The 22767-nt window shown below is 50.6% G+C and overlaps 1 protein-coding gene across 9 annotated transcripts in view; it reads left to right on the forward strand.

The window, feature by feature from the left end:
• The window catches only part of sv (paired box protein shaven), a 98479-nt gene that overhangs the window by 49284 nt on the left and 26428 nt on the right, over positions 1-22767 (forward strand). Inside the window, exon 1 of one of the 9 annotated variants that reach the window (XM_026812563.1) lies at positions 19277-21030. The exons of the other annotated variants lie outside the window; for them this stretch is intronic. Within the exon in view, the coding sequence (XP_026668364.1) occupies positions 20976-21030 (55 nt within the window). The 5' untranslated portion in view covers positions 19277-20975. Of the gene's footprint in view, positions 1-19276; positions 21031-22767 lie in introns of those variants that run through there. 9 annotated transcript variants of the gene reach the window in all.

Raw genomic sequence — 22767 nt, forward strand, 5'->3', positions numbered from 1 at the left:
GGTGTATTTAAAAAAATAAATTAGCATAAGCTCCTGCTGATTCGTTTATCACTTGGTAACATGCTAATTTCTTCCCAACGTCGAAAAGGACAAACAAGAAAAAAACGGGAAAGGTAAAAAAAAAAAAAAAGAATAAAAGTATAAACGAGTCGAAGAAAACTTATTTAAAATACGTGTAAGAAAAATTGTGAAAGAATAATTGTGTTCGGTTCGGAAGAGAGGGAAGAACCGTAGACTATTTTAATGAGGTTTTCCTAGCTGGGTCACGCTCGTCACGGAAGCCAGCTTCCGTCTCATTGGGCGGGCCAGCTTGTTGCACTTCGCCGGCGACAAGTTCTCCCGGTCGCGAGCGTGCACCGGCGAGCGCGGTCTGGGGTATACGTATCGATAATTTATTCGGAATGGGATGCAAGCGGCGCAGAGTCGTGCAGCCCGTCGACCGTAGGTACCTATGACTTTTCTGTTCGCGGACCGAGAAATCGTTCTCCGGATCAGCGCGGAGGCAACACATCGCGATTTCTGAATGAGAGAAGATGCCCGGGTTCGTGGAAACGCGAGACCGTCTGTATCTGAAATTGGCAGTGCCCGCGCGCGCGCACTTATGCGAGGGCCCGGGAAAAGATTTACGAGCGACGATCGCGGCAAATTGGATAGTATTCCCCGTTCGGCTGGTTCCCTGTCAGTATACTGTTCGATAAGACACCGTAATATATGCGTTACTGCCTACGAGCTCGATCTTGAGACGCGTTAACAGCCCGTCGATACTTAATTAATTTTTTGCATACTTCCGAGATTCGTGTATCGGGACGAATCGTTTCCGAAATTAGCACCGAATAACTCGGAGGAGTCGAAGGCGATCGATCATTCGTGAATAACGAGGGGGAGCTTTAATATGGACGCATTGAAGTGGTTGAGACCGGCTAAGGACGGTTAATGGCGACACCTCCGTGGAATCGCACGGGGAGACGACCATCAGCCGGGATAGTTGTCGTTACGTTGTTACGTGGTGAATTCATCCACTTTTTGCTCGCGATTGGGCGGGATCGCGAGGCGCGAGCGGCTACGACTAGCTTGTCCAATCTAGCGGAGCAGGGTACGACTAATGATGAAGGATACCGCTTTCAGTTGAGTGGAAAAACGACCAATCGGACAGAAGTCTCGGTAAAAACAGCCTGAAATTACGCTCGGCGAGTATTCCCCGTCCCCGGGGCAATCGTTTCGCTGAAATACATATTCCCTCCGGTCGAACGTCGTGTCTGATGACAAATTTCGAATTGTACCGTCGGCCTTTGAATCGTGTTTCGTTCGACGAAGTACACGATCGTAGTAGAATCGGTCGGACCGATCGAAACGCGAATGGCGCAAAGCGCCGGATAACGTACGAGGCATTTTTCGAATCGAATTTCACGCCATTTAATGCCACGAGTGCATTAGCATAACGGCAGTACCTCTCGCGATTTTTCTCCTGTTCGCCCGGCGAGATCTCGTGCACCGACTCCGAGACAACGATGGTGTCTCGGGCGCTGACTTCACACGATTAGCATTGTCATTAGCATAAATAGTTTATGGGATCAAAGTGCGAGCGGAGAAAGGGCAGCCAGAATCGGCCCACTTCGTTCTCTCGAATCGATCCAGTTCTCTGTTACAATTCGCATTCGATCTGCATGGATAACGCATCGTGGGTGCAACCGATGGAGCCTTGCCACGCAATTAAGACCATTTCCAAGCGACGTCCGTGGCTAATTTCAAGTAGAAATGGATGCTGTTTTTGTTGAATAGGTAGACACTGCGCAAACAGACGCGTGCCAGTTTCGACGATTCCCACTTAGTCATCTATTCAAAACGTTTTTAGCACGGCAAGCTTTCAGAATACTGAGAACTACATCGAGTTTTTTTTCTTCCATGCATCGTTTTGTTTAATCGCGCCCTCGTATCGCAACACTTTTCCCTCGAGTTTGGGGCGATAGGTCTCGGGAGATAAGGCTTATCGTTAGAGAAATGGCATAACTATAGTGCGGCATAACGCGGCCGTAACGCGCGTTGCTCTAATCGTGACGTCGCGCCGGGAAAACACGGGATGACGACTACGTGGGATCGTCCTTGCATTCGCTCCCGCGGCACCCATTGTTCCCCTCGAATGGCGGCGGCTCGTTTTGCTCGCACCGAGTCCGCCGTGCGATCATCGAAAGCGCCTCACTTTTTCCTACCGTCGTCGCACCGCTGGGATTACTCACGAGTCAAATTCGTTGTTCATTCTCTGCTCGTAGTAAACGCGTTCGTATTAATTTTATAAAAACAATTTAATTAGCCGGGTTGAGCAACGAGGCGGAGGTCTGTCGAAAGAAATGGAAACTCCACGAAGAGGATATCCACCTGTTGCGCAAGCACCAGATGGATTTATTGGTCGGGGCAGACGCGCAACGTCCAGTTCGATTTATCTTCTGCGGCTTGCACAACCGAGTGCCGAGACAATGGCCCTCGGAATCAATCCGTTTAACGATCGGCTCGGTCAAAATCCAGTGCCACCACGAGGAACACGGTTCAGTTTTTAACCGAGCAACCGTGGATCATTAACGCGGAGACAAAAGGGATTCTCGTAACGATTTTCCCTGGCGCGTGTGCGCGAACGAAACGAAAACCCGGTCGCCAGTAATCGGCATTATGATCATACGCAGGTGCTATCGCGCGACATCGATTTCGCAACCCGTTCCCAAGGAAAGGCGCAATCCCGCGCCTACTTTTCGCAATTGTTTCGAGCAAAAAGGAAGTGATGATTCAACGACGCGAACCGAAGAAAAAGTCGAAATTAAACACTTTAATAAAGAAACACCTCGTACTCGATGCCCGGTTAGAGAATGGGAAAGAGACCGCGATTAAACTCCAAAAGCGAAGTCCGAGTACCGATGATCGCGGTACTAAATAGGAAGTGACCGTTTAGTTGTTTCGATGTTTAATTTCCTCGGAGGGAATCTGACGGTCACCCTTGGCCCCACACCTTCGACCTACTTCTCAGAGAGAATCTCCGCCCTTTCCGGTTTGTACAACCGTTTCCACCTCGAGCCGGCACGAATTTCGGACGAAACGAGCGACGGTGTAAATGAGGTTCAATGCCGTGGCTTCCCCTTTCCTCGAGGGCGCTCCCCTAAGATCTCGACGTTTCTCATGGGGGGACCAAACTACACGATGGGAACCGCGAGATACGCGTACACTGATTTTAACCAACGTCAAATTACAGGAAACGAGATATCAAATCCGATATACGAGAACGTTTGATAAATGCTGTCGACTTTTAAATTCCTAATGAGTCGAATAATTCTTTTTTTTAAGATATATCTGAGTATATGCATCTTGTAAAACGCGAGAAATTGTTTGAACGGGATAGGGTGTTGCGAGTAAATGTAGCAAAGAGAAAGATGCACCTGTGCCTTGCACGGCTCGACCTCGAGTGGAACGCGATAGACTTCCGGGAGCAGTTCGTGCGCGAGGGATTTTTGTGGCCGTAGGGCCGACCCAGGCTGCGCCCTTTATTCGATCCGACGTGAAATTGTGACAAACGACATCGTTCCGGAGACTTAACGAGCACGCGCCTTCGCGAGGTACCTTGTACCTACCGCCTTTATCGCGCTACCGACTTCTAGTCTTTAATTGCTCTCAGAATCTGACGATATTCGGAACGTAAAGAGTAAACATTTCAGTAAATCACTCACCGGTGTTGAGACATTATTCGGGTTCCCAGGAGGCACGGAGAGTCGCAGCCAGGGCTCGAAATCTGAAAGCAATGTAACGTAAAACGTTAGGAACGCGGAGGAGATTAAGGAAATTTTACATAAAATGAATATTCGCGCATCGTACTCGACAAACAATCATTGAGTGCATCAGAAATGATGCGCCAAGGCAAATCGAGAGCACGATTAACTCGCTGTGGTTGCCAGAGGGGAATGAAGAGCGAGAGAGACGGGAGGGCGTGCAGGGGAGGTCAGATGAGGTTGCCGGCGTAGTGTAGCGAAAGTGTACATAACACGACCGTCCTGACCGCGCTATGGATTGCGGAGCGCGCGTGCTACCACCACCCAGCCCAATCTAATTGCATTAAGCCAACGCGAATCGAATGGCAGCACGGTTCGAGTGACACCGATTTACCAGACTCCGACGATAGCATCTCGTCGAGGTTTCGCAAACCGCACCGGTTCCAGCCATTTTCAGCCAGCTTCCAATAGGAATCCGGGTTGATAGAAGGCAAACACCGTCAACGAAAATGGTAGACCTTCATTGTCGATGATAATTCAAGTTCTTGCTTTCAAAAATATTTGCACGCCTTTTTCTCGTACATGTAAAATTGAAAGCCTACAGACACAGTTCTCGAACGGCGTAACCGAGTCCCGGTGTCCTAGAGAAATAAGAACGCTCGAAGACCGAGTTTAACCGCGGTGATTATTAAAACAATTCTCTAATTATAATTCCACTTCACTTTTCATTACCCTAACGAACTAATTTCCCCCTCGCACGGATTCCTCCAGTGACGCATGGGAGTAGATTGAGTACAGACTGTTGAGACGTGCGTGTGTAGCTTGGGAACCCGACGTGGAGCACGTCCTTGACCGGGTCTATCGTGTGACCGATCTCCGCGCATCACAATGCCCCTCGTGTTCCTTTTCCCGAGTTCTCCACCGCCAGGCCCCGACCAACTTACTCGCCACTGTTTTCGAACGCATCCCTGCTCGAATATTCAAGACTGATGTTTTCGACCGTCTTAGAAGATCATTAGTTACCAGTCCTCGGTCGACGGAGATTTAATCTGTGCGAGGAAAACAATCGTTCGTCATCGCACTACACGAGATTTGTAACTCGTGTCTCCACGATTGCGGACAAGGGAATTATCGCTCACAGTCGCGGCGTAAAGTGTTTCCTGGAACGTACTGCGTAGTAAATGAAGATAGGATCATCAGAGAAACGAGGTCAGCGCGTGCAAAAAAGCTCGAGCCGGGAAGGCACGTAACTCCTTGGAGTATCGGAGGTGTTTCCGGTCGTCCGAGGTGCCGCGCAATTTGTTCCGATATTCGCGCGATCAGGACGTTAATTTTCGAACCGGAGGCGGGATGAGAGCCACTGCGCGTCATAGTTAAAATAGTGGGAGCGAACTGGGAGTAGTACGGTGTGCAGTTTAGAGCGTAAGAGGGCGGGAGGGAACGACGGCTGAGACAATGGAGCATTAAAGCCACGGCGTGGTTTTCTAGACAGGAAATTACAGGGATCACGCGGAGATTGACAGAAAAACGGCCGTGGAGACCCGAACGTAGACCCGAGCGATAAACCCCCGTTTCAGATTCGCCTCGGCACCCCCTCGAGTTCGCTGTTTTTGGAAAACGAAAAACCCGCGGCGTCTCTTCGTCGTCGGTTCCATCGAATTTGATCGGAAATCGTGGAAGGAGCGTACTATCTTTTGTTCTGATGATAGAAACCGTGACCGATCGATCAGTATCGTTGATCCTCGAACAGGTGCACGGCTATTTCTAGACCAGGAACCGTGCATGCACCGGCGAGAGGGAAGTTCGATAAGTAAATATGCTTGTGGCGGGTAGGGTCGTTCAAGGTCACGGGCAAGCCTAACATGCCGACTGCCGACCGTTCCGTGTAGGATTCGTGCCGAGGCCTGGCAGTGATGTAGCTTCATCCTTCACGTCGCGGATCGTGCTCGTCCACTTTGGGCGATCTCCGCGCTCGATCCTCCGGCAAACGGGATCGCGATGCATCGTTGCTGCTCGAATCGGCATGATCGCGGTAAACGCACGAGACGGGACGATCCCTGAATCGTCGCCGCGGCGATTCGACGGTCACGCGTAATTCGAATGGAAGCGATGATTCGTTTTCTTCTTCCCGCCCGAATTCCGTGGAACCGCGGCGGTAATTGTTCGTGGGAAACGTTTGGGAGAACGATGTCCGGCGCGGACTGCTAATGTACGTTTGTTCTTGGAAAATTACATGTAAGAACGAACAGAGACGTTACGAGGACGACGGGACTCGATGGAATTTCAGGCCGCGCGCGGCTCAACCATCTTACACGAGACGTCGATGACGTACGGCGTCGTGGCTATCCATTACCAGGGGGACGATAAATTCACCCTGGCCAGGGTTGACCGGGTGAACCTGAAGAGCAGCGTGTCGTATACTCTGCGCCGGGTGGTGGGTCTCATCTCGGCTAATAAAGAAACCGGCGTGCAAGCCGCGGGAGTAAGGAGGACAGGCGAGGACGAAGGGGGTTGCGGAGGAGGAGATCAAGCGGGATATTGGCAACATTAAGTATAAATGCAACCTACCGAGATTTATGTCTGCCGAGGAGAGGAGAGAGAGAGAGAGAGAGAGAGAGAGAGAGAGAGAGAGAGAGAGAGCGGGACCTGCGAGATGAAGAGGGCCACGGGAAAGGAGGATGGTCGTGGCGAGCAGAAGGGATGAGGTCGCCGCGAGGCGTAGCGGAGACCACACGGAGAGCTGGGCCTGCTCGTGGCTCGTGGGGGGCCCTTCCTTCTACTCTCCTCCGGCTCTCTTTGCCAAGGCTTTAACCTCCCTCTCACCCCGTTTTCTTGCCCTGCCTCGAGTTTTCTTGGTAATGATCCCAGAAACTTACGATGAAAACGCGGCCGATCGAAAAACCGTGAATCGCCCGATACGAAAGGGTGAGACGGATCGCACGACGATGCTCTCACTGACGTAACGCGAAGGTCAGATTCCTCGGCCATCGCCAGAGTAGGGATAATTACTCGTCCACGGCGGGTATAAACGTTGCCTCGAAAATTTGTTGCTCGCTGTTAATGGGAGCGTTCGCGATTTTTCGCAAACTCGAGACGAACGAGAACGCGTAACGTGGAGTCGGACGAATGGCGAGGGAAACGAGATCGGAACGAAGAAACGGTCCAGCGTCGCCATAAAGATAACCTGCCGTTCGCATACGTAACGCGCGACGTTACGCAACGGTTACAGATATTGCGTTTGGTGGTGATGCCTGGGTTCCAGGGACGATATCAGGAGACGCGAATCGTTTCGCGAAGCGAACCGGTTTCCCCGTATCGATGGTATTCAATATTCCACGTCCCGCGGTTAATTTATCGGGAGCCTCTGAAAAAGCTGCGAGAATCGGGAATGCGCGGAAGAATCCGGCGATCCTCCTTCGACACGAACTTCGGATCCGACGAACAAAAGGAGAACTAATTACGTCGAAATAAACACCCGGTCCCGTTCTCCGCTCTATCTGAGCTATATACAAGAGGCGCGATCCGTAATGAAGACATTTAATGAGGCTATCAGCCGATCGAGATACCAGCGCGGGCACTCCCAGCGGAAGTACTTCAAAAACCGATCCACCCGTCGATCGCGACAGCCTTCTTCTTCCGTCTCTCTCCGCGCGAGGAACATTCCTCATCCCGGCGGATCGCGGAGAGGACTTCTTCGCTTCTGCCTCTTCTCGTTCTTGTTCGTTCTCTAATGCGATCCCACCTCGGCATCGTTTTTCCTTCAGCGAAACGGCAACCGGGTGTAGCGCTATCTACCCGACCCAGGCTACTTAACAACGACCGTTTTAGCGTGTACCGCGCGCGGCGAGCCTGCATACCGTCGGCCGTATCAATTAGATTAGAGGATTTATTCGCGGTTATACCCGGTGCACAAAGTTCTGTATCGGTATGCCTGCTCCCTGGTAGTGACCGCACCGCATGCTCGCGTGTACGTGCCAGTATCTTATTAGGGAAAGGCCCCCGCGTTGTCCTTCTCTGTCCACCTTCCTCCTCCACCCTCTGCTACGCGTAGAAGAACGGTGTACGTACGTACGTACGTACGTACGTAGATGAAAACATGGAAGGAGCGTGCGTGGAAGGAAGGTATGCAATCATGTCATTACGCTCGCTGCTAGACACCGCTCCACCGGTAGTTATTTATATGGAACACCGTGATCCTCCGGCAATGTCTCCCGCCAGGAGATGTACGCTCGCTTCGGAGACGCGCGTAACGAGGATCCCTATTGTCATTCGTCTCGTCGACTCGGTCGCTTTTTAATTGGCAACGGCTTTTAATACCAGCTGAACGAAATACGCGCGAGCGTCGTTGAAATGGGAACGAGTCGGATTCGAGCTACAAATTCTTGTAAACGCGTTATTAATTCGGTATCATATCTACCAGTCGGATTATCGTTTCCGATGGACGGTGCAAAACGATTAACAGACGTCCTCTGATCGTTTGCGCGTTATTTACGAGCGTCGTGGAATTTCATAAATTTCGCAGTTTTCTCGGCGCGAACGTAGGAACAGCGAGCATTTTATAACTTCATAAAGGCGAGCAATGACGCGTGTTCCCAGACGGTCTTTTACGCGTGTCCCGCAGGAATGCGATGCGATCAGGACGAAACGTAGCGTGTCCGTTCCGGAGAACTGGCGTTTCTCTGGGCGCCGATACAAATTGACCGATAGCAACGATCGGTGCCGGCGTAATTAATGTCCCCGTGGGAGGACGATCGCTCGCGGAGGAAACGATTCGTTATTGAGGCCCCGTTATCGGCCCGCGTTTCCTCTATATAATTGAATTAATAGAATCGAGACACGGCCACGCTCGCGAAATGTATCGTTCGGTATCCGCCCAGCTGATGGCGACGAATTAACAGGTACAAGAACGGCGCGATCCCTTGGAAATATTCGTACCAGTGGATGGGTCCTGTTTCCGTGATTACCCGCATCCATTAAGCGAATCGTTTTAGCCCCGTCGGTTCTCTTTTTGCCGACGTTTTCTATGAAGATGTATCAAGCCTTTTTTGTCGCACCGATTATCTCGATTCCTGAACATCACGCTGGAATCCGACTCAGGCATCGAGCCATTACTCCGTTTAATGTAAGACGTTTTTACACGTCTCTGTCCAAAGGAAATCGTATGTATTTTAATTACCGTCGTTAGGTCGATTGATCGATGGGGATTCGAAGGGACAAACAGGTGTCGCGGCACGCGTCCCCCGTATCGGACAAAAACCGGCATTCCGCGAGACGTTGTCGCGTGCACGCGTCCCGCACGCTAGACGACGCACGCGTTCGAGCGTGAGATGCGTGGCTGTGCGCGGTTGCACGGATTCGCTGCTCCTCCGCGCACAGTGCACGCATACCGAGAGACGTGGAGCCAGATAGATAGGGATACGGCAGGAAATGATTTGTGTCGTATCTCCTCGAACAATACCGCCATGACTCATCCTCTGTGAGCCCGATGCCACGCGAAATGGACTCGAAAATAAATCCACGCCTCCGGTGCGTGCGTGATTTACAACGAGGGCGATGCTGCTTTCGCGCGACGTAACGTTCCTCCGTGAGACTTGTCCCCAGACGCCCCCCCGACACTACCGTGGATCTTCTTCGACATCAAATCCTTGTACAAATAATAATTACCGCCTTTGCGATCACAGGAAGTTAATGATCGCTGCCCTATGACTCCGTGTCGCAGAATTTTAAAAGATCGAACGGAAGCAAAAATGGTGGAGTGGAAACGTTCGTAGAAACTATAGCGTTGCATCGGCATAATACCACCGGGTGTAATTACGCCGGCTAATGGGGATTATGGGCGTTCGTGGAGGAATCGGAGGGTAGCCGGATGATGATCGATACCATTGGTATCATCGCGGAGAGTAATTATGGGCGAGGCAGCGGCAGCAGCGGCGGAGCGAGAGCAGTGAAAGAAAGGGAACCGCGAGGGCCAGCAGGAGTAAAGAGCAAAGTAAAGGGTTCCTGCGGTCGGAGGCGCGTTGTTGCGGTTAAAGCCATAACGCGTCACGTCCAGGTTCCAGCCACTTCTTAACTACCCGCCACGCCGGATATATACTCGATTGGTAGCACCGCGCATTTATAATATAACCCGCGGACCAAAACGGTCCCCGGGTCAATTATATCCGACACGACCGCACGGGATACGCGACGCAGGACTTTCTGCGTTACGCAAAAAGCTAACCCACCTCGGAGTCGATTCGAGGCTGTACAAAAACTTGAATACAATTACGTTAGTAGTTATAATTAGACTCGTACATTCATGAGTACGTCGAGAATGCACGGGATGTGATTCAGAATATCGAAAGATGAACGCATATTTCGACGTTTAAGCCGATGAAACTCGAGTGTAAAAACGACCTATGGTGATCGAACTCGACCTGAATCTTTTCCGTCCTCCAAGCCGTATCCTTGGAACCGAGAGAAAACGTATGGGTTTCTCTTTCGTTTACAATTACGGACTGATCATTCGACGATTTTATGATCGATGGCAAATATAGGAACGGTCGTAGAGACCTTTACTGCTAGTGGTCTGCGGTAGTTATTTCGAAGCGAAGAATAAATAATACGCCCCAGATTCGACGCGCGACGCCCATATCCTGAAACGATAGCGTCTATTAAGATCGCGAGCCACGATAACTAATCTTTGCTATTAGTGGCCGGCTCTGCTGCTCTGGATGAACTAAAAAACGAGCAGGTCGACCGATTTTCCACTTTATCCGAGTATATCGCAAATCTCTGGCAACCTTGTTCACCGTTTATCACTGTACATGTAGCAGCGATTAATAAAAAAGGTACTCGATTTTCTCGGCATCCCTCGGGAATGAAAATTAGAACTTGCTCATTTTCAATGATGTTCGAACATGAATGATTCAGAGGAATCGAGGAGTACGTTATGGCTACAGATTTTTCAGAAATCAAAGGTAACGCTTATAATTAGACGTTTGAACGTTTTGTTCGACTTTAGCGAGGACATTCTACTGCCATCTGTGCCGGAGTACTCGGTCGGCTTTTGTCACAGCCAGCCGCAGTAGGTAAGAACGAAACCGAGTTCGTTCCACGAGTTCATCGTGGAGATCGCGAATTTTTAAACGAATCCTACAATTGGTTATCTCGACGATTAATAATCGTTAATGCTCTCTCGGTACGTTACATCGAAAGTCGACAATGGGAAGGCGGTGAGGAAGACGGATCGAAAGACTCTCACAGATCCACGAATCATTAATAAAATTAATTAGAACGGTTTGATGAATATCTGTTCTAAGCGTAATCGCGGTCGATTTATCATTTAACCTTCTGCGCCGCATGGTGTTTCAATGGTAAAGCGATCCTGTCCTTTCACTGATCGCTTAGAAAGTTATGCGTAAACTGGGGAAGAATGTGGTATTAGATATATAGATAGTGCAAAACGTGTGCAACGCGGGTGCACTTGAACGTTGGATAAATATTGCGAGTCAGCCGAGAAGTATCTGGGTTGTGGGCAACGTGTGCTGGAGTTAAAGGTGAAACAGATTTAGATACGGCTGATTTAGAGTCGGTTTCTAACGATATTTCGATTATTTATAATACCGTAACAATATTGATATGCGCTACAGGAACGGTCGGATAGAGCGCGAACGAAAAAGATCATAAAATTCTTCACGCGGTCAAATCGCCTGAGAGTGGCATAATTAGATACGTTATAGACTACGGAATAGACTTGGTAGTTTCATAACAGCCACGCGTTGCAAAGGGCAGAATACTGTACGATCGTTTCGTTTATTATGCCGTATTTCACTTAAACAGCGTATCGATTGTTCAACCTGGATACTGACGCCTTCCAATCAGGGAATAACACGTGCATACGGCTATCGTTCAAATAATTATACGGCTGAGCACGACGGCAAAATGTAAGAAACTCACTGAAAGATCTCTACGCACACTTGTTAAATAGATCCTGCGGGACGAGGATTGGAAACGATCAAAGCTCTCGTCCCGTGATCTCGTAGTTACGCTGTCCAGTGTTTGCCTGAACGTGTCGCACGTGGGCGGCACGATATGAGAGATCGCCTCGTTACCTCCGAGCGCATAACCCGCATCCAGAAGCGGAGCCAGCAGAACCGTACGGAGAAACAGGTTACGCAGATACGCTTATAAATGTTTCTACGTGCGTTCTGAAATATTGCGTTTCCTGGTCGACCAGTTGGGTGTCCAGAAAGTCACCGCGCTCCGAGTTTCCCGCCGGATTGGCCCCGGTAATTAAAATAACTTTTTCCCCCCGGGCGTTGCGTATTTTAATGCCGATAATCGACCCGATATTTATAGCCGGTTCGGACGTACGGTACTAACCGCGATAAAAAGTTTTCGATCCACGCAGTAATAAGAATTATTGAAAATTAAAACAGCAGTTGGAGCTTCGTGTTATTTTTTCATATCTGACCAATAACTTCTGGTCGTTCAATAGATCACTCACCACCGAAAAGGAGTCTTAGCGGGATGAAACGCGGCGTAACCGGGTTAATTACCGGAGGATCAGGCTGCGAAAAGACTCTCTGATGCAATAACCAGCGTGTCCGAGGGAGGCAAATTGCACGGTGACTTCGATGGTGAACGCGAGTCGATTAATAACGCTTCCGCAGCGTCTGATCCCGGCCCTAGGTTCGTAGGTATGACGAATAGTCGCGTTATCCACGCGGGTCCGTGTTCGGGTTTCGGTGGGACCAAGGGTTCGACCCTGTCTCCGTTCCTCTCTACCGTTTCTCTCCGTACGCCGCCCTCCCTTGGCCTCTCCTCGAAGCAGAGAACCGGGGGTCGAAGGGGGTGGCAGATTGATCCGTCACGGAGCGCGAGCACAATCACCCCCATTAGACATTATGTGCCTCCCGGCCACACATACACGCACTTACGCGACTCTCCCGCGTAGGCGTGTGTGCGCGCGCCAAGCGTTACCGGCCACCGAAATGCATCCACTGCTCTCTACGTGGCCTGCGATACGTGTCCTCTGAGCTATGATACCTGCGCTGATCTACGATAGCGACGCAGCTGTAACTGCGTCTTCGACGGTGATTCGTTCCTAAAGATTTAGGGCCACATCGGATTTTTCCCATGAATCGCGTTATTTTAAACTTTTAGTCTTATCTGCCTCGCGTATCTTTCCGATAAACAGACGTTTTATTAAGAATCTCGTTACACCGGCGCCAACGGGCAAAGCGAGCAGCCAGCCGAGTCTAACAATCGCTGCTGCTTCCATTTAATGACCCCACGGCCGCGAATTAACTCGGCCAGAAATACCTGCGTGTCCGAGACGATTCCAATCTACCCCAGTCATCTGTCAACCACTTTCCTGCACATGCCTACGCGAGATAAATATCTGACCGGGACAAAGCGGGCATTTCCACGGCTCGTCCCCATCTCCCGAATCATCGAGATGCAAACAGAAATCAAGATCAGAAATCAAATTTTCAGTTTCCTCTGCGAATGTTTGCCGGCGAAGCGCGCAACCACAAATCACCGAATGATTCGCGTATATATTATAAATCCGTGCACGCTATCTTATCCGATCGCGAAACCGGGAGGGTAAGGAGCGGGAGGAGATAGATTCCGGTTTATTCCGAAAATCGAACGACGACGAGTATACGCGGCGACACGGAGCGGTGCTCACCATTTGCCGCGCGATGCGAAGCCACCCACGTAGCCCGCCGCTCGTTTGTCATCCGACAAATAGCCTTTCTGCCGGCCCGCGTTGCACGAGAGGAGTCAAGTACGTGTGTCGACAACGGGTCGCACGCGCGTAACACACGCGGGCCACGGAGGATTCGCGCTCGTAAGATTATTATTATCTTTAACGGGCTGGCCCGCCCGACGATATTTCTTGCCCGCCACAGAAATACCTTCTTTTCTACCCATTAATCCCGACGCCTGTTACTGTCCATACTTCCAATTGTTATCACAGGCGACGTTCTCGGCTACGAACAATAGAGACACGAACTTCGAACCTTTCAAAACGTCTCACTTAATTTTCTGCGACGAGCTGACGTTTTGTAAAATCGTTTAAATAATCCTGTTACAGACACTAATTCGGATTCGGAATATTTAAACTGCTAAGAACAAAAACAAAGTATCGCAATAGACCGGTTCCGAGAATCTTAGGGTGGCGCGACGCTGGAGGGTGAAAAGTAGGCTTTCCGGTGTTGGTTTTCGCGAGATCCGTCGTCGACGTACTTACGTCGCAACATCTGGCGACGAAGTGGCGCGAGAAAAAGAGAAAGAGTCGCACCGGTAAGCGATACGCGAATTCGCTGATGGATTAGACGCTATTCGAGGAATGGGACTCGCGATGCCAGCCAGCCTCCGGCTGATCGATGCTTTCTTCGTTCGACCGACTGGTAATTATTCCTGCCAACAGCCGCGCACGAATCCCCGCTTGCATTCCCGCGAAATAACAAGCGTAATTTGCGAACAGCTAATATATCGCGCCCGGGACGAGGGCATTTTACGCAACACCAAGTGCAAAAATTACTCTAAAAAGGATGCGACGAGAAAGAGAACCGATTTACATTCTTCTCTTACGTTTAGAGAACTCTTTCGTCTATTTTCCTAATTAAGACGAATTAATATGTGATTGTGCAGAGCTGAGTCCATCCGTACGTACTCGGTACTCGACTGTAGAGGACGAGGCGGTGTTTGTAAGGGGGTTGGCGTGACAGAGGCAGCGCGCGAGGTGAGATGAATAAATAAAGAGGGTTTTGAAAGGCGGTCGCCGTGGCCCAAGAAGCTTATTACGTGGCGTCACGCGATGATGTATCCGCGCTGGTTCAGATCGTCTCCGAGAGATGGGACCACCGACCGTGAAATATGCACCAACCCCCGGGTTAAACCCCCTGGAGGCAACCCGCCCACCCTTGTTCACCGCCGTATCACCACCTTCGGACGTAGGAGATCCTCGCAGACTCCTCGGCTTGGGGTCGCCGGGGATCCACGTTCCCTCGCGCTGATTTGAATATCAATCTTACGCGGGGGTGCGTCGATCGTAATTAATGGCTCGATTTCAGAACGATTCTCGACGGCGTTCGATCATTCGGGAAATTTAAAACATCTCGCCGTCTCTTTTATCGTATAAAGACGATACGTTATTTTTCACGCGGATGTTCCCAGTGCCTGGTTTCCCGAATTCGGGAACACATTTCGGAGATCCGTTGCGTTGAGCATGAATAGGTCGACGGTAATGGGTGGAAGAAGGGTTACGGCACGCATACGGGGGATCCACTCGAGTGGTTTGTCGTTTGTGGTGGGTGGAAAGCTCATGAAGTTCGACCCTAAGTGCAGAGGCACGTGGTGGCACGGGGGACGGCGCTGGCGGTGGATAGAGAGAAAAGGGAGCACGTGCTGTCGCGTGTCGGCGAGCCCTTGTGATCTATGTGCCGTCACTGCACCACCTACGTGTATATATGCATGGAAATTATTGCTACATCGGCCAAATATATCCCTTCTAATGTTCCATCGCTATGTCGCTCTCTCTCGCCCATGTTCTAGGGGTGGCCACCTCGATTTGCCAAAACATTTTAAAAGCTATCGATCCCGCAGAAGAATAGAGGCATTTTTGTGGACGAAAAGTCGTCGAGAAAGCTTTCGGTCACAGTGCATTAAAAGTGGCTATAAATATTGATGCCGATGTACTTACTAATACGGAAAGTATGTCAGAACGTAAAATCATTTAGAATCTTAGATCAATCGGGGTAAATACTCTGGCATGAATTATTGTGTGAAATTTCGGTCGAGCGAAAGGCACGGGCGTAAACAGTAAATATTAGTTTTGAATCGCGATGATCCATTGAGCGATGATCCGCGGTCGCGAATCGAACGACGAATCAAACGAGAATCGTGTGTATCGCGAAAATTGTTCGACGAGACAAAAGTTTGATGATCGAAAAATTATTTCTTTGGCTTCGTCGTGAACCAGTGACGAGCAGCTATGTCTGTGATACTAGAAGTGATCGACGTGTGGAACGATGACTGCTACATCGAGAAACTAGGGAAGGAGCAACGCAGGGAACTATTTAGCACGACATTCAGTAAGTTCATTCCCAGGCGTTCATCGGGTAAACTCGTTATCTAAACGCTACTATCGTCGATAAAACCAGAGAAATCTAACTGGCAATTATAGCTTCGTTGCTGGTCGAACGCGCGCTTATCGATGATTTTCACATTTTCGCGGTGGCCGCATAATCGATTAATTAAACAGCGCTTGGGATCTTTCGAGATTTAATTAAAGCGAGCCAAATTACGTCACAAACGGGGCGAATGAAGACCGGATCGTTCGTCGACGAGTCTGACTCCTCGCGCAATAATCGCGTCTAAACAAGGGGATGACGGACACCGCGTAATCATATTATGACGTTGTGGCCTTTAGCTCTCCTGGGGACGAGGGATGGGCCGTGTGTTTGACATTTAGCATTACCCGCGGGAAGCACGGGAGCTCTGTCTATCATCGGGAGATTTCATTCTCGTAACATTTGCCAGATATTCCCCGCGCTCGTAATTTATTTGCAATCCGATTCTCATACGCGGACGTATCAGTGTCTCCGATTGTTTCGCAGGAACTTTGGTTAAACGGGAACGATCGTTCGATAGGTGGAAGCGCAAGACGTATGGCAGGGAATCGTAATTTATTTTTGTATCAAGCGGATGCGTCTAACTAGTTTGTCCCGGGCGAAAGTAAGAGGCTCTCCTTCCAAGATTAACGATACTTTAGTGCTGTTTTAAAGAGGTATCCACTCCCCGGGACTTTCGCCCGGCTAGGGCGGTCGCACCCCCTGCCCTGGAAAATACTCGGGATTAACCTGCTCCACCTCCGTTCGAATCCTCTCCCTCTCGGCTCCTCCTGAACTCACCACTTCGTTATTTCCTACCGCCGCACCATCGTCGAACGGGAGGGTCGGAGCGAAAGATCCAGTGCGAGGAAGAGAGAGAGAGAGGGAGAAAAAAAAGAGTGTAGCAATCGTCGGAACTTGAAAGCAGGGCATTTTATGATGACTACAAAAGTGGTCCGGCCACTGTTAGGGCGGCGAGAAAGAGGGTGGCACAGCGAGGCGAGACTGAGTTACTACCCCTACCAAGCTTTTTTTCCGCCCTTAGCCGAAGATCGTGGCGAGTAGAGAGGAAACGATAGAGAAGGAACAGGAGCGCGATTCTCCCTTACCAGAGAGAACGCTCCGCAGCCAGGGACTTGAATTGATTGCTTTCATTACGCAAAAAAGTCACTTCCTCCCGGTCTCCTTCTTCCCCTGCCACCCGTCCCGCTTCCCTTCTATCTCTCTCTCTCTATCTCGTCCCCGTGTCCTCGTTCTCCCTCGCTCTCTCCCGCGGCATCCCTCACCTTGGCCTCCGTATTTTTAACTTGCGCCGCGCGACACTGGCGAATAAGTAAGTGTGCTATTTACATCAAATCTCGTAAGTTATCGCCGGCCCCCGTCGCCCTCCGCGCCGCTCTGCCACGCCACGGTAATACGGTTAGGGGTTAATCTTTTGCGGAATAGTTACCGAATTCCGTCGGACGCTCTCGCGAAGAGTTCTCCGGGTTTTTGCGGTTTTGAGAGCGGCCAGCCAACAGGGGGATAAATTCGTCCGGCGGTTTTCCTTTTTTCACCCTTCTTTTCTCTCCTTTTCGGTTCGAACCAGACCGTTTTTGCCCCGCACTCGGTGATTCTCATTGGAGACCCATTATCCACGTCCACGCGACGGCAAACAGAAAAATAATTCTCGTTTCGTTGACTCTAATTGCAACGACTAATGAAATTCTCCGGTTGATTCTCGCGACAGACGTCGACCGTCGATAATTACTTTTTAATCTCGACGGAGCGGAACGAGATTTTTAGAGTCTCGTCGATCTTTCTTACGACGACGAACGAGATTGATACAGCGGTTGGCCGACGGATCAGGAAGGATAGTCGGTCACCTAGCTACCGATTAGCCATCCAAGAGAACGGCGCAGTCACGTTTCCCCCAATGATCGATGCACCCGGAACAGCGAGCTCATCTGCATCTGCCCCCGCCCTTTGCGACACGAACACCATAGCGCGCGGTACGAAACTACGCGGTCCGAGTGTCCCCCAATCCGTGTCTCACGTCGAGTACGCCGCCGGTGCACTCATGTAGAGGACATATTGCCCGTCAACGCGGCCCGAGCCGCTCGTTCGTTCAGTCAAATGATATGCCAAAGCGTAATCCCGCCAGATCCTCCAGAGATTAGGTCGATAATGACGGATGGATAGTTCTTTGTCCCCGGACGACGACACAGGTGAAACAAGATTTCCTTCGAGGGTTACCGGAGGGGCAGAACTCGATCCGATTTCCCTTTGTTTCTCGATGAAAATGCTCGATCGTTTATGAGCGTGAAACGAATCCCGAGGTTTGCGACAATGTCGAAGGTTAAAAAGTAGTCGTGGTAACAGGATGCGGTGTGCAATCGATCCCGGCTCGACAATCGAAAACGCACAATCGGCCGGCTAGGAAATTACAGGATCCCCGGCGGCTACGTCGAGAGTGTCAGGTACGCGTAGCTGGTTACGCAACGACGCGTTTGCGTTCGACAGGAGGCGCGTTTCCCGATCTCACGTATCTAATGTCGTGAATGACAGCGTCGGAGCCCGGCGGAGGAGGACTCCGAGGACTGAAAACGAAGAAAGGAGTAATGAAAGAACGCACTCGAATGTAAACCGGACCCTTGTGAGATTCGCGGCCCAACGGCGGTCCCACCGACGCCGATGGCTGACCGCACCTTCCGGCTGATCCGAACACCGGCCCGTACCTTCCCAGACGCGCTGCCACTTAGACAGGTGGGGGCCCCCCTCGGTGTCTTGCCCCCCTTCTCGCTCGATACAATTTTTTTTTCTTTTGCGCGTCGACTTCTTGGCTGCCAACGAAGTCCCTTTCATGCACCATTTGCTCGAGCATTTCGGACATTAACGCAGTTTCTCCCAGGTAACGCGGAACGCGTCTGCAGATCCGTTTCGATGCTCCAGCAATGAGGAGAGGTTAAACGTCTTGGAAACGAAGAGCAGTCGACGAGGTAGACGAAACAGAGGATGCGTCGAGAAGTTTCGCGTAATGGTACCTCGACGAGGGATGTTTCCCGATCTGGATCGCGGTCAAACCCTCGCCATAAATTCCGCGTACTCGCGAAAGTTTCGTGGGACTCGCAATAACTCGACGCCAGGGTAAAAATCGGATCGGCCATCGGGGAAGTTGGATATGAGTAATTCGATCCCGCTGAAGGGTAATTGGAATGCATCGCGCATTGCCTAACTTTCGAGTTATAGCCCGGCATAAAATTGATAAGTTTCTTCCGGCGAATAAGCATCTATAGATTACCGTAAATGTTACACCCGGGCCCTGGTTGCAGCGGTAGGTACAAGTTCCCAAGGAAAAGTATCCGTATAGCCGGGCGCGGAGAGCGCGGCGCAGTTTGTAAACCAGTATATCGTCCCCACCGCCGAGGATCTCCCTACCCGAGCCGCGACACGCGTAACTTGCGGATTCCTAGCCCTTTCCTCCCTGATCCACCTTTTGCGACTCCACTACGGCCCAGTGTTTTATCCGGCGACGTAATCAGTCTCGTAATTAACCGCGGCCGAGTCCGATGCGTCTCCGGTGATTCAAAACAAGCAGTGTCTTTTTGAAAACATAGCCGATGTGTTCGTTTCAAACGTCTAATTAGTCCCCGAGAGCGAATGGAATCCGAAATCGCGATCGCGAGGCAGTATTTTTGTGCCGTGTCGGATCAGGGGTTGGAAAAGGTGGTCGAACGATGACGGGGGTTTCCGGAAGCAAGTGGAGCGACAAAGGGAAAGTCTTAAATAAATAAAATCGATAAGGCGAGACATCGTATCCTAGGAGAAGAAGAAGAAGAAGAAGAAGAACGTAGAGAAGCGGCCGGAGAGGGACAAGCTCATGAATAAGCAGTGCTCACGGGGGTGTGCGCCGCGTGATTTCGCGTGGGACTGTTGGCGGTAGACCAGCCGGCGAACGTTTATTTCGCAACCTTTGCCTCTTCCATCCCTGAATCCGTTCCTCTCCCTCACGGGCGATCTCTTCGTCCCACCGCGGTGGATGCCAATAACGACGTTATCCCGCGCGCGACGCTGCCGCTGGTTTCCGTAGAAACCCCGCGTCGCAGAACCCCACTTCGTATCCACGTGATCCACGAGCGGGCCAATGGTTGGACCGAGTCCCGCGAACGGATGCTGGACGAGGGATGCAAAAGGCGGGGTTGCGATCAGCGTGGGGATGAAAGCTCGACGATAGAGGCGGGGGTCGAAAAGCTTGGCGAAGTCACGTGTGCGCCCGACGCCAGAAGCCTCGTTCGTGCTTTAACGTCGTTGTTACTCGCACGACCGTACCCGCTTTTTGGGGCCCGACCACGGCGTTACCGCGATTGATAACGATAAAGACCGAAGACGTGATCGGGGACCTTCTCATCTGTTCCGGACCTTTAGATCTACGCGGCAGATCGTCAACGAGCGTTCGGTAGATATCCGCGGTTTGTGTGACGCTTGGATCTTTTCCTGATTCATAATCGCGAGTGATAAAACGAGAGTGAAGTTTTATCAATGACGATCTGGGATCGAGATCCTTGACGATCCAGTTTGTGATTACTTTTACAGAAGAGGGAGAATCGTATACGGTGAAGTGGAAACTGTGTTAACTGTATGACAATCCGCCGTGACAAGCTGAGAACTGAGCCATCGTAGACCGAAACGACGAAACGAGAACGTTGTCCGATATCAAACGAGAACCTAGTTCGGTACCAAAGGATGAGGCCCGGAAACCCTTTCGGGGACCCGACCGGTCCTTTATTGTGGATACCGCGCGAGTGTAGTTCAGTGATGCCGCGGGTGCAGTGAGGGGAATCCGAGGAGGCCGTGGGTGTCCCTTGGATCGAGTTTTAGCCAGGGACTCAGGAAAATGAAGCGACGGCCGACCGGGTGCTCGAAGCCACCCGTTGTCCGGCACAAAGGCGCTCCTGATGACAGTCATTGTACCGCGGCACCATAGACTGGTCCACGGAGGTTGCCGTTAAAAAAGGAGACGATAGCTAGGCGTCATCGTCAATAGAAGCGACCGCTGTTTCACACGTTACACGCGCGAATCTACGAACGGCTAGAGGAACCACCTGGATTCCCACAGCCGACGGCCGTCGGCCAGCGAGGGGCCGCGATGGACCTCAGCACTGCCTATCGCTACAATCAGAATATGATGGAATATTACACCTGTAAGCCCTAAACGCGTGCAATCCTTTAAAATATTCTCGTTCGAAACTTTCCTTCAACCCCATAACCGTAGTTCCCACAGTTTCGCAAGTCCTTATCTAATCGCGTCCTACTTCTGATCGTTCGTTTTATTTATGAATTTTTATTCGAGCAACGAACGCGAAATAGGAACGGTCAGAGTAAGAAACGATGGAACGTCACTCGTTTTTATGCAAAATAGGAGAACCACGTAGATTTAAAAGGATGAAACAGAAGAAACGATCAATTCTTTTCGCTGGATCGTGAGAGCGAGCCGGTTGCCATAAAAATCGATTTCTCCCGGGGTTTTCTGTCCAGATCAAGCGGTCCGTGGAATAGACTCGGGAAAGTCGAGCGACGATCCGCTCCGGCGACAAATCTGCATTGTCGCCGGACAAACGAGAGTGCGAACGCAAGAAATTTGATGTGACCTTCATTCCGTCAGGTCCGTAGCGGTACCGGTGACGATAAAAAACGAAACCGCAATCGGTCGTAGTCGCCGATTTGCGTAGGAACCGTTCGCGGAATCGTTCTCCAAACCACGTTTCTCCCCTAAATCAACGGTGAAACTTAACCGATCGCGTAACCAACGCCGAAACGGAAATTCTTTGTGAAAAAAGAAGCTCGGCCGCAGGATCCTCTCGTTTTCTCTCACTTTCTTTTGCCAAGAAATCGACGGAGAAATTCAAATCGTTCGAGTGGTCTCGAACGGGGAAAAGGGGTTGACGCGGGTCGAATAGTGGAACCGTGCCGCTTCCGCGTGTATAAAAGCGAAAACCTGGACGACTTCGGAAGCGTGTCCGACGTAATCGCGCGTGAAGATGGAAAAGCGTGAAGCGACGAAAAAAAAAGGATCGGTGGGACAATCAGGCGATACGATAAATAGCGACGCTTCCTTCGCGGTTTCCGTCCGATTGTCGGTCGAACGATATTAATTAGGCGACCGCGGGCGTAATTTCGCCGCGGGATACGTTTCGACTAATGGCAGGATAATAATTATGAAACATTAACAAGAACGGCGCGGTCAACGCGCGCACATCGCAGCTGAATCGTCCCACGACCAATGCGCCAATCCCTTTCATTGAACAAGCAAAATTATCCGCGTAATTGCCATGAAATTTACTCTACGCATCGAACACCGAAAAATCCAACCTTCGACGAACAGATTAAACCTATTACCTTTCCGTTTATGATTCCACATCGAATACTCGCAGTTCAATGCGTATAACGACGTGAACAATTAATTGTATATAAAAATAGCAAACGATATTTAACTTCTAATTGCTGTGACGATTGGACGAGTCGTCGAGCGGTTCGGGGAAAATAAGAGCGCGGTCTTCCCGCTGTTTCGCAGGTAGCCAAGTCGTAAAGTCTGGCAACACGTAATGCCAGACCGTAGGTAACGTAATACAGGGACAAAGCTGCAAAGAAATATCGTGTGTCCGAGACGAGAATCTATATCGCGCACGCAATTCTTGCCCGATGCTCGTCCCCTCGGCAACATTTCATCTTTCATGGATATCTTTTTCCACGCGAAACACCAAAACGGACATCGTCGTCGAATGAATTGGTCTCGCGTGTTCCGTTCGACTAACGCGATTTCCCAATCAGCCGAGGGTATCTAATCGCGAATAGTTCCCGTATCGCGATCGCGGGCCTCCGCGCTCCGACCCGTTCCGACGTTCATTTAAAACGAGCCGTGAAGATGGAACGATACGTTC

This window comes from Ceratina calcarata, unplaced genomic scaffold (assembly GCF_001652005.2).
Source record: "Ceratina calcarata isolate Rehan_Ccalc_2016 unplaced genomic scaffold, ASM165200v1 scaffold289.2, whole genome shotgun sequence".
Taxonomy (NCBI): domain Eukaryota; kingdom Metazoa; phylum Arthropoda; class Insecta; order Hymenoptera; family Apidae; genus Ceratina; species Ceratina calcarata.